The sequence below is a fragment of the Anomalospiza imberbis genome, chromosome 16, assembly GCF_031753505.1.
Source record: "Anomalospiza imberbis isolate Cuckoo-Finch-1a 21T00152 chromosome 16, ASM3175350v1, whole genome shotgun sequence".
Taxonomy (NCBI): Eukaryota; Metazoa; Chordata; class Aves; order Passeriformes; family Viduidae; genus Anomalospiza; species Anomalospiza imberbis.
In genome coordinates, this window is record NC_089696.1 from 13,247,248 (window position 1) to 13,263,074 (window position 15,827).

General features: G+C 43.2%; 1 protein-coding gene across 2 annotated transcripts in view; it reads left to right on the forward strand.

Moving 5' to 3' along the window:
* FOXK1 (forkhead box K1) overlaps positions 1 to 15,827 on the forward strand; it is a 56,117-nt gene that overhangs the window by 18,412 nt on the left and 21,878 nt on the right. The window contains exons 1-2 of one of the 2 annotated variants that reach the window (XM_068207154.1): positions 546 to 565; positions 8,229 to 8,426. In XM_068207154.1, coding sequence (XP_068063255.1) covers positions 546 to 565; positions 8,229 to 8,426 — 218 coding nt within the window. Of the gene's footprint in view, positions 1 to 545; positions 566 to 8,228; positions 8,427 to 15,827 lie in introns of those variants that run through there. The other variant, XM_068207152.1, reaches the window with a different exon arrangement.

A 15,827-nucleotide genomic window follows, 5' to 3' on the forward strand; every position in this document is an offset into this window, starting at 1 on the left:
AACTCTGGTTCAGTCTTGGCTGACAGATGAACTCCTTTGTGTATCTGCAGTGTTAAGTATGACAGCATATATTAAATACAGTGAGTGTGCTACAAAGCATGCAAGGCAAGTGATTTGTGAGCTCAGGGTAACTCTGAGGTTAGGAACCAGTCCTCCAGATCTAAACTCATGTGGTGACTTACAGATTAATTATGACCAAATATTACAATGGGTTGCTCTGTCACTGGAGCAGTGGGAGAGATCACTGTAGTCCTTTATTTGCAGATGATCTCAGTACTTTTTAAATCTACTTTTCTGTCAGTTATGTTACAAAGAGTAACGGTGATTTTTCTAGCTTTTCCTCTCACTGAACAATAGTGGATAATACCAGAGGCGTTTTTGCAGACTGTTCTGCAGTTTATTTCCTTATCCTGCTGCTGTTTGGCCAAGTGCATGTCTTGCTTTTCTTCAGATTGAGTTGATTCATTACAGGAAGAACAAATGTGGGTTCTGGACTTCACCATTTACTTGCAGACCCTTTGCTTATCTCTTCATGTATACAACTAATGATTTTACCAGCCATGAGGTATTTCTCTGTGTTTGATAAAGGACTTTATGGGTAGGTCTTCAATAGGATTTCTGTGCTTAAACTGCTCAGAGCAGTAGAGCAGTTGAAAGGGAAATAGCAAATGCTGAAAACCCTTTACTTTTAGACTGCAGTAATCTCCAAAATGAACCAATCACTCTTAAAACTGTGGCAGTTACACTGCCTGTGTCCCATAGCCTATAGAGATGTGTAAGGAAAAGCATTATAGTGACTCTTAAATTACCGTGGTGATAGGCACATGCTTGTTTTGTGATGTGTATTTAGATGAAAAGGAATAAAATGTGTCTCTCTTCTTTCCTCCAGAACTCTCTGTAGCCTCAGTGCAATTAACTTTTTTGTTTGAAATGGAGATTGCACTACCCAAGTGGATGATATAACAGGTTTCTTATTGGTATTGCTTACTAAGTGTTATTTAGGGGGAAAATTGTAGGGTAGGGAGTGGAACAGGAAATGTTGGATGATTTTATTATTATTATTCTTTTATTGCAAAGGAGGGGTGAATAGTACCTAATCTCTGGTGACAGCTCAGACAGCTTTCAGAGCTTATTGTATGGTTTTATGACAATTGTTCAAATTAATATTTGTTTTAATTCATTTGTGATTGAAAGGTGGTTTTTATGCTTGTGCTTTTGCCCACCTTGCTGCTTCAGAGTGCTTAATTCCAGCAACATACTCATTTTGAGCAAAATACGTTGATTATTCCCCTTGGGATGTAAGGGTTGAGTTTATTTTTGTGAAGGTAGAAAACATTGATTTGGTTATTTTAGTTACTGAAATGGAAGACATCCTTCTCAATATTTTGCAGTTGAAGTGAGTTGTTTTGTACTAGGTGATGCAGTGAGGCTTTTGCTGTGGAAAAGCTGAAGTTCTGAAAAGCATTGCTGTCCCTGGGCAGAGTGCAACATCACAGAGCAACAAGTCTTGGTCAATAAATACTCCCAGCTCAGCTGTTGCAGAGGTCACAGCAATTCTCAGAGCCTTGTTTTTGAAGAAATCAGAACCTCAGGTAGTTATTCTTATCTCAGTCTGCTTATCTCTCTGTGGGCAAACCTTCAGGGCTTAGATATATGTTTAGTTAAGTGAAGCAAACTGTTATCTTTTTCTAACCAAATTTAGTTTCATTTTTGATGCACAGGTGCTTAAACTTTCCCAGTGAGTCTTTTATGTTGTCCAAGGCATGTCCTTTCACACTGCTTCAAAGGATTTTGTGAATAGGGAGTGGATTTAGGATTTTCATAGATGCAGGCTTGTGGTTCTTTGCTTAGCTGGCTACAGAAGATGAAGAAAAATGGGTTAGAGGAGGTAATTGGGCACTTTTCTGTAATGGCTGCTCTGTACAGCACCTGCACATTGATTGTAGCCTGAAATGTTGGTATTTATGGTACACATGCACTGAAAGGATGACAAGTATCCATCTTGCCCTCCACAGAATTATGTCAGGTATCTTGAAATAGCTGGTAAGGGTAATAGCCTGACCATGAGATGACTGACAGCAAATTATCACTTGTACTGAGAAACCCAACATGATTTTGGAATTTTGTGCATGGAAATAGTACTGTATTCTTTGGGGTGAGCTATGTGTTATTGGCACAAAACTAAGGATTTTCAGAGAAATTACAGGGAACAGAGAAACAGCTGTTTTGTGAGGGTTGTTTAGGATTTTTTCTCTTTTACAAGGGTTTTTGTGGGCACTCTTGGTCAAAATTTAGCCAGCAATGGCATAGTTCTCTATCATCATGACGTGTGCTGTGATTAGAGCTGTGGCTGGCCACTTTTGCTGAATCCAGGGTATTTGCTGATTGTAGAGATAACTGCCCCATCCTCAGGAGTTGAACTACTGTCCCCTCCCATCACAGAATCACAGAACTGTTTAGGTTGGAAAGGACCTTTAAGATCATGTGAGTCCAACCATTCTGCCAGCACTGCCAGTGGCACCACTGAACCATGTCCCCAAGTGCCACTTCCATAGGTCTTTTAAATCCCTCCATGTCCCCAGGTGCCACATTCACCTTGGGGACAGCAATTCTGCCACTGCCTTGGGCAGCCTGTTCCAGTGCTTGACAACCCTTTAGGTGAAGAAACTGTTCCCAGTGTTCACTTTAAACCTCCCTTGGCACAACCTGAGGCCATTTCTTCTCGTCCTGTTGTTGGTTACTTGGGAGCAGAGCCTGACTCCCCCCTGGCTGTCCCCTTCTGTCAGGGAGTTGTGCAGAGCCAGAAGGTCCCCCTGAGCCTCCTTTTCTCCAGACTGAGCCCCTTCCCCAGCTCCCTCAGCTGCTCCTTATGGACTTGTGCTGCTCCAGACCCTTCCCCAGCTCTGTTCCCTTCTCTGGACCATCTCCAGCCCCTCAGTGTCCTTCCTGAACTGAGTGGCCCCAGAGCTGGACTTGTGCTGCTCCAGACCCTTCCCCAGCTCTGTTCCCTTCTCTGGACCATCTCCAGCCCCTCAGTGTCCTTCCTGAATTGAGTGGCCCAGAGCTGGACTTGTGCTGCTCCAGACCCTTCCCCAGCTCTGTTCCCTTCTCTGGACAATCTCCAGCCCCTCAGTGTCCTTCCTGAATTGAGTGGCCCAGAGCTGGACACTGCGTTTGAGGTGTGGCCTCACCTCACAGTGGACAATCCCTGTCCTGGTCCTGCTGCTCCCACCAATGCTGACACAAAGTCAGGGTGATGGAGGGAAAGCTGAGATCCTGGTTACAGTATCTGCATGTTTAAAAAGAAAAGGGGCTGTTGCAGACAGTCATGCTTAAGCAGCTTTTGAATGAAACCTGGGGCCTGTGGTACCGTCTGATTCAAATTGTAAAAAGTGATATTTTTAACAAAGCACCTCCTACAATGTTTCTCACTCGACCTGCATCTTGGCACTGTACCACAGATGCTACCGGTGCAGTTATACCCCCAACATTCAGGAATAACAGGATTTCATAAATTATGGTGAGATAAAGTAGACAAAGATGGTACCAACTTGCTGATTACAACGCATGTGTAGTAGTTCCAGCTTACTTTTCTGGTTATTCCTTTTGCATGATGAACTGGAATGATGTTTATATATAACATAAAATTCTACATTATGTTTATATATATATATATATATATATATAACAATATGTATAAATATAATTCCAAGTTTTATATATGTATATTATATATATATATATGTTTCACCTTGGCTTTCTCATGATTTGTCATCTTTTGTCACTGTGCTTTTCCTCAGTGTGAATGTAAAAGCATAAATCCAGCACAGTTTCCTGCCTCCTTTTAAAATCTTTAAATAGCCTTTTCTTGCTGTCATGCAGCAGATCTTAGCAGAAGTCATTTGGTGCTAACAGCACTCAGGGTGCTTTAACAAAGAAGTCAGTGACTGTAATAGCTTCTATTGAACCTGGTACTATGTTTTGGCAAATGCATCTCAGTACCCTTTGCATCTGTGAGTAAAAGGTGCGTTGAGGAGGAGGAAAATGTCTGCTTTTTATGGAGCCATGCAGGGTATGCAGCCATTTTATTGGGTTTTTTCCCCCAACCATCTGAAGTCTGCTGTAGGGTGACTGTTTATGTAAAGTCTAATGTTTCCTAGCACTTTATTTTCAGACTTTATGTAGATGAAATGCTTGTGGTCACTGTCACTGGTTCACCACATGAAGGATGCCTAATAGCATGGGAGCTGCGCTGTCAGTGGGAGGAGCTCGCCCAGGAAACTTGTGGAAAAATCTGTCTTGTGTAAAACAAGTGAATAAAATGCTAGCACCATCTTTATGTGACTGTAACCATGTGTGGAATGTGCACTCCTTCTTTTCCCCTTGGTCTCCAATGTATATATAGCATGCATTCAGCCACTTGTTTTGGATTCTGTGCACTCCAGCAGGCAGCATGGAGCCAGCAATCCATTTTCTGTGACTCTCTCCTGCCTGTAGTCTAAGAAGGCAAGAATGGTTTCTGTTCAGTTTGTGGAGGCTGGGGAGGCTGTTTGTGTGTTTTAACACAAACTGGAAAAAAGAAAAAAAAGCTTCCTATTCTCACTGCCTTGCAAGGCATCCTAGAGAAATTGGAACCCTTTCCCACGAGGAACTGATGTATGTGCAATACTATAAATGTGATTTCAGTCCATATGATTTCTATGGCCAGGGATTGATTGCAGCACATACCTGTCTGTAGCAGGTTATTGAGTAAACTCAGCAGATCTGTAACTGAGGCAGGCTCTTCCTGCCAGTAACAAGACCAGAGATTTTGCAGACCATTAATTCATCCATCTAATCAGCTGGAAATTTCAGAGGTGCGTGAAAGAATTGCCTCATGGGCACCCTTGGAAATACCAGTTAATTTCATTATGCTTTTTATGTTGAGTTTAATCTGTGCTTTCAGATCGATCTTTTTCTCATAATGGAAATGTTAAACAGGAGTAAAAGTTGTTGTTGCATCTTTGATAGGAATCATGCAACATGGATCAAACAGTATAACTCAGTTTAAATAACCTGAAATACATACAGTAATCTGAAGGAATGCATGCTCAGTTCTGTTTGTCTGTCTTGTCCTGCTCATCTTCTGTGGAAGTGTAGTTCTCAAAGGTTTAAGTCCTGCACTAATGTGCCTCACTCCCAAATAGGACTACCTGATATAATTTAAGTTTATCCTCTTGGTTGGAAAGAGGGTCATTAAGGGAACAATAGAAAAGCTTATAAAAACTGCATTCAGGTTAAATGTAGTGAAAAGTGAGCTTCCTGTGTCAAGATGCTTCCAAAATCATGTTTTTCTGATCTCTCAGTGACACAGTTCCCCAGCATTAGGCTGTGTCGATTTGAAGCAGTGGCTTGGGCTGTGCTGGTGGCCCTGTTTGCATTGCTGTGGTGGTTGTGATAGACTGGAACAATAACCTTAATCCCGGGCACCTTCTCACCCCTGAGGGAAGGGAGGAGTTCCACAGGAATTTACAATCTGCTTTGCATTGCATTTCCATTTCTTGGGTCGCAGGTTTTTACATCAGGAAAAGCATAAATTCAGCTATGTTAGCCCAGCTTGGCTTTGCAGGCAGTGTCAGTACTGAAGCCAGCACAGAGCAGGCTGCAGGACTTTCTAAAGCTGTGGGCACCCTTGCATATATCCACCCCCTGTTTTTCCTAGGACTGATTCCTTACAAAATGGCCATGTTCATGCTAGTTACCATAATCTATGAAAGCTGCTTGTACATCCTGGGTTCTGCTTCAGTGAACTGGGAAGCCTGTCTGTCTAAAAACAAAATCACAGCAGCCAAGGAATTGTTTGCTTGTGTAGTCAGCCCAGCCCAGGCTCTGTTTCTCTGCCCTGGTTGCAGGCTGAGATTGCGGGTAAATCACATGGCTGGATCGGGTGGCTCTGGGGAGGCTTGCAGGGAAGAGCAGTGCTGGATGGGCCTTTCACTGCCTTAGTTTAGACTTCACATTTCAGGCTGACGCATGATTTTGGAAAAGTAACAGATTTTCTTGGGATTGCCCACACTCACAGGCTGATGGGACAGCCTCTCGCCGTGGTTTGGGTGCAGGTATCACTTTTTATCTAATATTGCTGCAGCATCACTAAGTGGGGTAGAGTTTAGAAGTTACTTTACAGTCACCTCAGAGCAATTTAGGAGATATGGATCTTGCATTACTGCCTCCTTCTGAAAAGGAAGACATAAGTGGCAGTGGGATAGAGCTCCTTACTGCTATGAGGCTGCGCGGGGATCTCCTGGTCTCAGCAGTGATGCAAAACTGCCTCAGGGCTCTGTGCAGTCAGGCCTGTTGATCAGCAGCAGGTTGGGATTGCACTGAACACTGCTGAACAGGGACTGATTCGTCCTTGACTCAGGTGTTGGAAAATGCTGAGCAGTTGGTGTTACAGCAGAGAATTCCATCGCTCTGTGACAGGCAGCTCAGCTTTTCCCTGATAAGGGCTTGAGAAATGATGAAACTTTGCTTGTACTGGTTTTGAGCCTTAGTCCATGTGATGCTCATTGCAAATATATGTACTTTGAGCTTTTTCTCTTTAAGCAAATCCATGTAGCAGTACAAAGCTTAAAATCCAGGGCAGTGGCTCAACATCTTGTTTCAGGTTCACCTCAGGAGGTTGGTGCCTGCTCCTGGCAGACACTGCAAGGCATGGACACTGCTGTTTTGAACTGTGCCTTCACGTCGAGTCTGCAGGGAACCTTGTTTAGAAGGGTTAGATAAGCACAATTAGGCTGCATTGCCAGCAATGATGTTCTTATTTAATGCATTAATGAGTGCAGGTGGCAGGACCTCTGAAGTGAATTAAATGCAATGCAAACTCCTGCTATACTAGCAGAGCCATTGTGAGCCACTGAATGCTGAGCCAGCTCATTTGAGAGATGAGGTGGGAGATGGGATGAGCTGCCCATGCCTGAATGATAATTTTGAGCATTACCTTACAGCACAATTAGCTTGTGCCAAAGAACCAAGAGCAAGAGAGTGTGTTTTAGAGCTGCATTTCTGTCAATAGCACCATTAAGATAAGGTGGTTACAAAAACAGATTGACTTGCTTGTCACCTTGTTCTGTTACCTGGCAGGATTCAATAATGCACTGGTTAAAAGAATTCTGCTCAGCCCACACCAGCACTTACAGTGCTAGAACAACACCACCCAAATCCCTTCCTTTCCTTCTATAGGCAAGATGCTGGAATCCAGCACAATTACTGTGCTCTGCTGGCCTTTCCCACGGTGAAACCTGGTTTTTATTTCCTGCTGCTTTAACCTTAGTATCAGTGAAATGATTCCTGGAAAGCTTGTATTGATTGCACATGACTGTCTAATTAAAGTGCAATAAGAAGAATTGCAGAACACTCACTCTTACAGCCCTGTGCTCATTGTAGACACTGTAAATCAGAAAGCTTTCTGTTCAAATATGGAAAATATCAGTGCTTATTTCCTTTTGAATTTCCAAGCATCTCCTGAAGGCTGTACTTGTGTGATTAATTTTTTTTCCTAAATAACAATTGGAAAGAAATGTTACTTAGAGAAGAAATGAGGCCCCACAGGCTTGCAGGGGCCCTGTTGTAAACTGGCTAGCTGTAACCCTAAAGGGAGGCACTTCTAAATGAATATATGTTAATCTGAAACCTGCTAGATGATTCTTTAACATCACGTGCACAAATATAAATGGATATCAATTATGCAGTATCTAGAGACAAGTCTTGAAATGGTACTCTCTGGTCTTACCTGGAGGCTGTTTGTTGCTCTGCCTGGACTTTATGGCTGTTTTGTACCCTATTGCTTGTGGTTTGATACTTTCTAGTGACTTGGATGTTACCGAGATGTGTGCAATGAGCTAATAAAAAATAGATCCTAGTCCTTGATACATTGCAGGAACCCAAGAGTTTGTTGTTACAGGAGTACATCCTGCTTAGTCACTGACTGAATACATAGCCTTGAAGAAATCACTGAACTTACCCAAATCTTCAGCTTGCATCTCATCTCTAGATGGCCCGTGATTCACTGTGCAGTGTTTACAGAGCTTTATGAATGATCCATAATCCTGCCCAAGACACTAGGCAGAAAGATCAGTAGAGAATGTTGGACTTTGAATTAATTAATGATGCATCAACTGCATACAAAACCTCTTAAATACATTCAGTGTCACGTGTGAAACTGACTTTTCACTTTCTTTCTCTTCCAGATGTACTTTCCGATTCCCTAGCACGGTTATAAAAATCCAGTTCACATCTTTGTACCATAAAGAGGAAGTAAAAGAGGAAGCCTCAACACATCCCCTTCGGCCACTTTACCCTCAAATATCACCTCTGAAGATCCACATCCCGGAGCCGGATCTCCGGAGCGTGGTCAGTCCCCTCCCATCCCCCACAGGCACTATCAGGTAAGATGTGAATTCTCAAAAATGTGCTCTCTGACATCAGTCTGTCAGCCCTGTTTTGTTAGGTATCCTTGGTGCAAGAAATGCCCCATTAAAAATAACTAGTTGAATCTCTGATGTTCAAAATTATGGAAGACTGCTAAAAAACGTTATGGTGGCCAGCAGTAGGGCACAAGGGTTTTGTTTAAGAGCTCAGAGGGTTCAAGGGTAAACGTGAGCGTTGGTTTCACACTATAGAGTTACATATAGAGTCTATCTTTGGCAGTGGAATTAGAAATATTTATTGAGAGCTACCTATATGCATGGAGAAAAGAAAGCAGGCATATACTTTCTATCTTAAGACTGCCTGTTTTATTTTTATCTCAGTAATATTCTGTTGTTGCTGGGTGGTGCTGCTGTTATCTGAAGTTAGGGACAGGGGTGGCCATTGGCACGTGGTTTCCTGGGAATGGAAGGAAATGGGGGTAGGATGCTGACCATGTACTGAGGGATTGTAGCAATCTAAATGTACATCTGGGCGAGTATCCTGTTTTGTGAATGATCTGATCCGTGGATGTGCAGTAGAAATAAGATGAACATCAAGTTACCGTATGGAATATTTTCTTTCCTCTTAGGCAAAGAGTTGAGGCTACATACAGAGTTTCAGTGAAATCTTTTGAAGTTAAATCTGTTATTTGAAGTATCATGCATTTTGTAAAGTAAAGGAGACTCATGGTATAGGATGATCTATTAGAATTCTAAAACTTGGACATCAAAATAGCAAGAGTGTGCCTGGTAATTGTAGTAGCCTTTGGGTTGTTTTCTTGTCTGTACATTTGTAAAAAGGTATAATATGCAAATCTCTTCTGACAGCACTAATTCAGTGAGTAGTATTCAAATCTGCATGGCTGAGACCGAGACCTCAGAGTCACAGTGAAGTCGGTTTGGGTTTGCATGATCCAGAGGCTTGTTTGGGTTTTTCCGACCGCCTTACAGAGCTGCACAGATGTGCAGTGCAGATATTCTAGAAAGAGGGGGCTGGAGGTAGCTGTGGTTTTAGTCCTCTGTTCAAGCACTGCTTTTAGTTTATATTTAACCTTCTCTTTTTAGATGAAGCTTGTTGCTGGGAGGGGAGGGGGATGGTTCCTTTGCCAACATATGGTAGTTAGTTTCCATTCAGTCATCTTGTGCAAAGCAGCACAGTGTGGTTTGTGTTACTAACAGAGGCTGTATCTTTTGACTCTGGCATATGCCTGCAACTGATACTTGATTCCCTGAGAATGTTTCTTTTGCATAAGGAGAAAGTGGAAATAGTAGTGTTGAATTGTGCTCAGCCCCTAACGCAGTGTTTACTAAGGATGATTAATGATTGCATCCGTTTGTCTCGAGCACAAGCTAATCCAGCCCAGTCTTCAGAAAACCTCAAAAGACATCTGAGGTTTCGCTTGCTGAAGCCCTTTCATTTCCGAGTTCCTCTTACAGAGAAGGGCCTGACACGTTTGTAAACATCCCTGCTCAGCCCCTTCAGCCTTCCCCTCTCCCCCGGCAGGGTCTTGCAGCTCTCCCCTGTGGGCCAGGCTTGGGAAGTGACTTGGGTGTTTCTGCCTGAAAAGGGAATGCTCCTTTGGGACCATGTAGCTATGCATTCTGGCCATCTCACCTCCAGGGCAGCTCTTTGCTCTCTTGGTGGCTTCACAGTGCTGGGTGAGGCTGGCACAGTGTCCTCTCCTCCTGGTGGGGCTCAGCATGAAACTCAGACCCCTCTCCCACTGCTGGCTTTGGGAGGTGGTTGCTGGGTTCTCCTCCTCCTTCCTCTCCCCCTTCTAGTATTTACTTTCCTAATTTGGTGCGTTTGCCTTGCTCCTCCCTGATTGGCCCATGGAAAATTATTGCAGTTTGGAAATCCTGGGCAGGGTGAAATTTCCTTTTTGGAAAGTGGCTCCTGGCCCCTTTTTCCTGCCTCCACCCTGGCGTAGGGCGGGGCTGTACCTGCACTCCCCCCACCAGATCCAGCCCTGCCCTCCTGACCCCCAACCCTGCAACCCTGCTCTGCCTCCCTGTTTACACTGCAGCTTGCTTCCCTGCAGATTCTCCCCTGCAAGCTTCTGGGTTTTTTCCAGCCTATTTATTTTCCCTCTGCAAAGTGCAGTGCCTAGAGAGGGATTGAGCTTTAGTTAAACAAAACCAAACCTGCCACCCTCAGCAGCTTTGCAAAGCAAGGTTCCTGCTTATTCCTGGGGAGAAATGTGCTCACTGTTTTCTCAGCTAGGTGTTTTGTCTCCAGGAGGAGCTGTGTGTGGATGTGTTTTGAATGCTGTTGTACAGCTGTAAGGGAAAATGTTGGTTGGCAGCATGCTGTGAGGGTTGCAAACAGGCATGGATTATTTCTTCCTGCTTTGAGTTCAAAACTCCTTTTCAAAAATATCAGACTTGCATTTTTCTTTCCTTTTCCAGAAAGGAAAAGGCCACTGTGGTTGTAAGAACTCAGTAGAAGCAGCCTGCCATTTTACACAACATATGAAAGGGCAAAGTAGCATTAAACTGCTCCTCAGTAGGTTCAAGGCATTGAAAAGCTCTGTGAAAATCATGTGGGGTTTGCTTGAATTCAGCTCTACTTCTTGGAGATAAAACTGAGTCGGAATTTCAGGAGTTAAGGAACTGTCTGTCACTACATGGCTTTAAGCTTCTGCACCTTGCATTTGGAGGCTCCTCTTTGAGTGACAGTGGTTCCACAAAGTTTCTCACCTGTGCTGCAAACACTTCACTTTGCCTGATTTTGTGATAAATGCCCAATTTCTGCATGTATGTGACTCTGAGTTGTAACCCAGTCCACAGAGCGGCTTCTGCTTGGATTATTATCAGATCTACAGAGACAAGGTGTTATGCAGGACTCTATTCCTGGTCTCAAAGTCTTAACTGATTTGGAGTTTAGATTTACAGTGTTTAGCTTTCTTTTTACTATGGTCCAGTCATTGTTAATGGCCCTGTAGCAGTAACTTAACTCAGTTTACCAAATAGCATCTCTCTCTGCAGCCTTGCCCCTCAGAGCTGGGGTGGTTTTAATAGTATATAGAGAGAGATACACACACACACAAAATACAGAAATATTAAATGTCCTACTATAGAGGTCAGTAGTATTATTCATATTTTACAGCTGCTACTTCTGGCTTATCTCTGCTCTAGAATAACTTCGGGCTTGAACGTTTTGTCTTGTACTTGTTTGGGTTTTTTCACAGAAGGGGCATGGATTCTTAGCCACAAACACAGTCTTTATCAGTAAAAAAATTTCTTTGACATGTAGGAGTAAGAGTCCTTAGGGTCCTGTGAGAACCACTGCTTGAAAAGTGTCTGGTGAGGTTCAGTGTTAACAGCTAGACTGGTACATATTTGTGTGTGAACCCAAATTTGTATTTTAACTGTTAGCTCTTAATGTGCCTGCCCATGTTTGGCTGTTACTAGAAGGGTTGATAACTAGTTTGCAATGCAGTTAATGTCATGCATAATGAAAGATCAACTTCTTTTGTTCTATAAGCTTGATTAGTAAACCAGAAGGTGTGAGCTGAATTGCTTGGTTTCATATGGACCTTTTTTCCCTGAGAGAAATGAGTTCAGTAACACATTGCATGCTCTGATAGCGGATTACTCAGAGCTAACTGCAATTATCTTGACTTAGCCACCAACTTGTTTTGTGGCCTTTACAGGTCATTTAAATTCATTGTCTGATTTTTATGCATGCATAGTGTAATTACTACTTCAAAAACCTGTGTAGTAGATAAATTATGTATTGAGCTCTTATTCCATAAAGCATGACATGAGTATGTGCAAGCCATGTTCCAGCAGACCTGCAAATACTGGCTTTGCTTTGATCCAGACTTGGCTGGGAAAAAGGAGGGGGGTTTTTATAGACTCTAGGATAGCCATGCACTGCTCTTTCACAACACTTGGGATTTACTCTGAAGGTGTGTAGGGGAAGCTGAATGAAGCCTGGCTTCAGTAGATGCATTCATTCACTGGAGCAGGATGCATAAATACTCCCTGTTCCATTTCATTCAGGCTTTGCCTCTTCCCAGAGCACTGTGAGCCATTGAACTGCAGTGCCACTGAAGAGCTCCAAGGCAGGTTTTTTACAGGCTCTTTTGCATCATCTCAGTTATACCTTACTTCCTGCACTCAGGCAGAATGCACAGCTCAGACAACTCCCACAGTTGGACAGAGAGGTGATTATTTTTAATCACCCGAGTCTCCAAACCACAAGCCAAGGAGGATGATGCATATACATCACATAAGAGAAGCAACAGTCTGTGCTGGGCTGGGGAGCTCCTACGCATGTTTATTGCAGATAATGGACTGTGTGCTAGAGGACATGTGCCAAGCCATGTGCTGGAGGAAGGCTTGCAGATGTCACCAGCTACAGGAGCACTTCCTCTTCCCCAATGAGTATAAAATGCTCACTGAATCCACATTTGGAGTGAAGTCACTTCCTTTCCAGGGGAACCACTGGAGCACTGACAAGTAATAACAATTTCACCTTTCGTGGATAAGTCACTTTCTCTCGCTTGTGGCTTGTTCGACAGCTTTGGTTTTCTTCAGCATTAAGCAGGAAGGGTAGCTCTCAGATTTCTCCTTTCACATCAAAATCCAGCTTGGTTTGGCAGTCTCACCACTTGTGATTGCTTCTGAAACCTGTCTGAAACATGCAACATGCAAGGACTTGCCTTTATTTGAGTTACAATTTTGGGGCTAGGCTGGGGAAGGTGAGAGCAGTTGAGGATTCTCAGCCATTCTTGCTGATTGGTGTATCGTGGAAAGGCTTGTTTCGCAAGTCCAAGGGCTGTACTTTGACCTGATTCTTGCTTGTTGCACATAAAAAGCGTCCCTGTATCTTCATGCCCCTTTTTGCAGGCTCATGAAGTGGAGAATTGTGGTAGTCAGAGATTTGTGCTATTTCTCTAACCACAGTCCTTGTGCCCAGGGCAACACACTTCCAGCTTGCATTCGAGGAACAGAATGGGGAGGATTATGAGAAATGGTGATTTTTTTTTTTCTCTGTACCCAACAGGGGCTTAAAAAATGCCCAGTCAGACTGGAATCTGTATACTGGCAGCATTGCCAAGGCTGTAACTTATCCCTGCTGTGTGTCTGTACCTGCTTCACAAATGTGCACGTGGGAATTTTTCAAAGGCACTACCATGTGCATACCATATCCTAAACCAGCAATGGTTTTGCTCTTCTTTAGCAATGCAGATTCCAAGTCAGGTGAACAATTTATTATGGGATCCCGATAATCTTTCCTCTTTGTTATAGAGAGGATAGGTACTTTTTCCATATACCTGGCTTAAATTTAGCCTCCATAGCTTGATTGAGTAATAGGGCAACTTTCCTGCATTCTACTACTGCCTCTCCTTCTGGGGAAGTTGGCACTGGAATTTGGGAGTGTTTTGGTTTCCAGATTGTTCACAGACTTGTAATATGACCATAAACAAATAATGTAAGTACTTGTTGCTTCATTTTTATTTTTATTACCGCCTAGTCCATAAAATGTGCCTAGTATTGAGAGACTGTGGAAATCTTTATGTGAGAATCTCAGTGTGCCCAGGGAACAGATCCTATAGCAGTGTTCTGCCTCAGACATGGATATCTTGGGGATTGTATAACATAAAAAACTGAGTAATGCTGACTTAGGTGTAGTTTGCCTCCATTTTCTTGAACAGGAGACTGCCTTGCACCAGGGACTTCTGACTGTCTTCTAAAGCCCCAGTGGCTTCCCTGTCCTTCCCTTTCCCCAAGAACTTGTGTACTGGCCTTTTCCATTCACACAGACTTTATCGTCAGCCCTGTCTTACATCATGTCACCCCACAGTGTAGCCACAGAAGTAGAAGCACTTTCTTTTGTTTTGGATGTGCTGCTTAGTTTCATTTTGTGCTCACCATCTCTTCTGGTGCAAGAGGCCAGGAGCTAAACACTTCCTGTTGGTTTTGTTTTTATAGCTCTGTCACTTGGCACCTCAGCTTCTGTCTTAAATAATTTTTTCTTGTATGAAATCCATTCCATATCTCCAATCATCCTACCTATCCCTGTCAGTACCTTCTCTGGATCTGCTCTGTCATTTTTCCTTTCTTTTTTTTTTTTTTTTTTAATGAGAGTAGACAAGCAACACACAGTGTCCTGGTGTGAATGCACCATGCACACAGTGGTACATCCTATTTTTGCAGGCTGATTCTCTGGTTAAACAAACTGATTGTGGACATTCCAATCAGCACACTGAACACACTCTCCAGTGTACAGTGTGCAATGCAGCACACTGTACACACTCTCCAGCAGCTTAGAGTTAATTGCTGCTAGCAAGTGCTGTGAACTTGCAGGCTGGGTTCCTCTTGGCAGGAGTTGAAAGTGAATTGTGGTGTTACAAAGAACGTTCAAGCCCCATGTTTAAAAAGCATCCTGCCACTTACATGGGTGAGTGTATTGCAGACACTGCCTTCAGCCCTCATCTTTCTGGCCTTCCTGCCAGAGAAGGGTTAAGTCTGAAATGGAAAACGTGCTGCAGAGGACTGGTGTGATTCAGCACGTGGTTGTAGTCTGATTCCAAAGCTGAGTTCTCAGCATGATGTTTAGAGAACTGTGGCTCAGTGGCTGCTTGCAGTCACTGTTTCAAGTTGAGATGCCGAATCCTCAATGGATATCAAAGATCTCTGTCACTTTGGGGCATTAACCATGGTACCATAGGATTAAGACTGTGGGTAACTGCAGCTGGGTTGCTTCCATGTTCTTTGCGTCTTTCAGTGGTGTAAAACGCTTGCTCTCCAAAATGCTCTCTTCCATAACAAGCAAGCTTAACCCAAATTAGCTTGGATTGCTTGTAAGCTAAGTTTGCCAGCATGGACAGTGAGCATGGATCACAGCAGTGTGGTGGGATGTCAGAGCAGGGTGAAATTGCAGACCTAGCTGTGCTTTTCTCAGTGAACGGTTATAGTATCAGCATGGATCAAGTTATGGCCAAGTATTGATGCTGTGTTAATATTCAACAAATCATTATTAGTGTCCTTGCAGTTGATTTTTGTTTTATAGCACAAACAAGGTTTCTCTGTAGGGAAAACTCTTTGTTTCATAATATTTTTAAAGGGAGTGTGAGTGCATGCAAGCATTCCCAGCCAGCCCCTGGCTTTGGGTGGTGAGGAGAATTCCAGGAACTCCAGGAAACTGATGTCACTGCATTGTGTTTGCTTGTTTTCTTTTGACTGCACTAATGTTTAATTTTAACTTAACCCTCAGAGGGGTATTTTTAGTAAAACTGTTTCTTCACTCCTTCTGTCCCATGTTGGGAGGGGAACAGATTGTGTCTCCTTGTTTTTTCCAGTAGTCAGCTCTTTCTGCCTCCCCTCTGAAGAGCTGTGATGATTGACTGAGAGCTTGAACACTCAGCA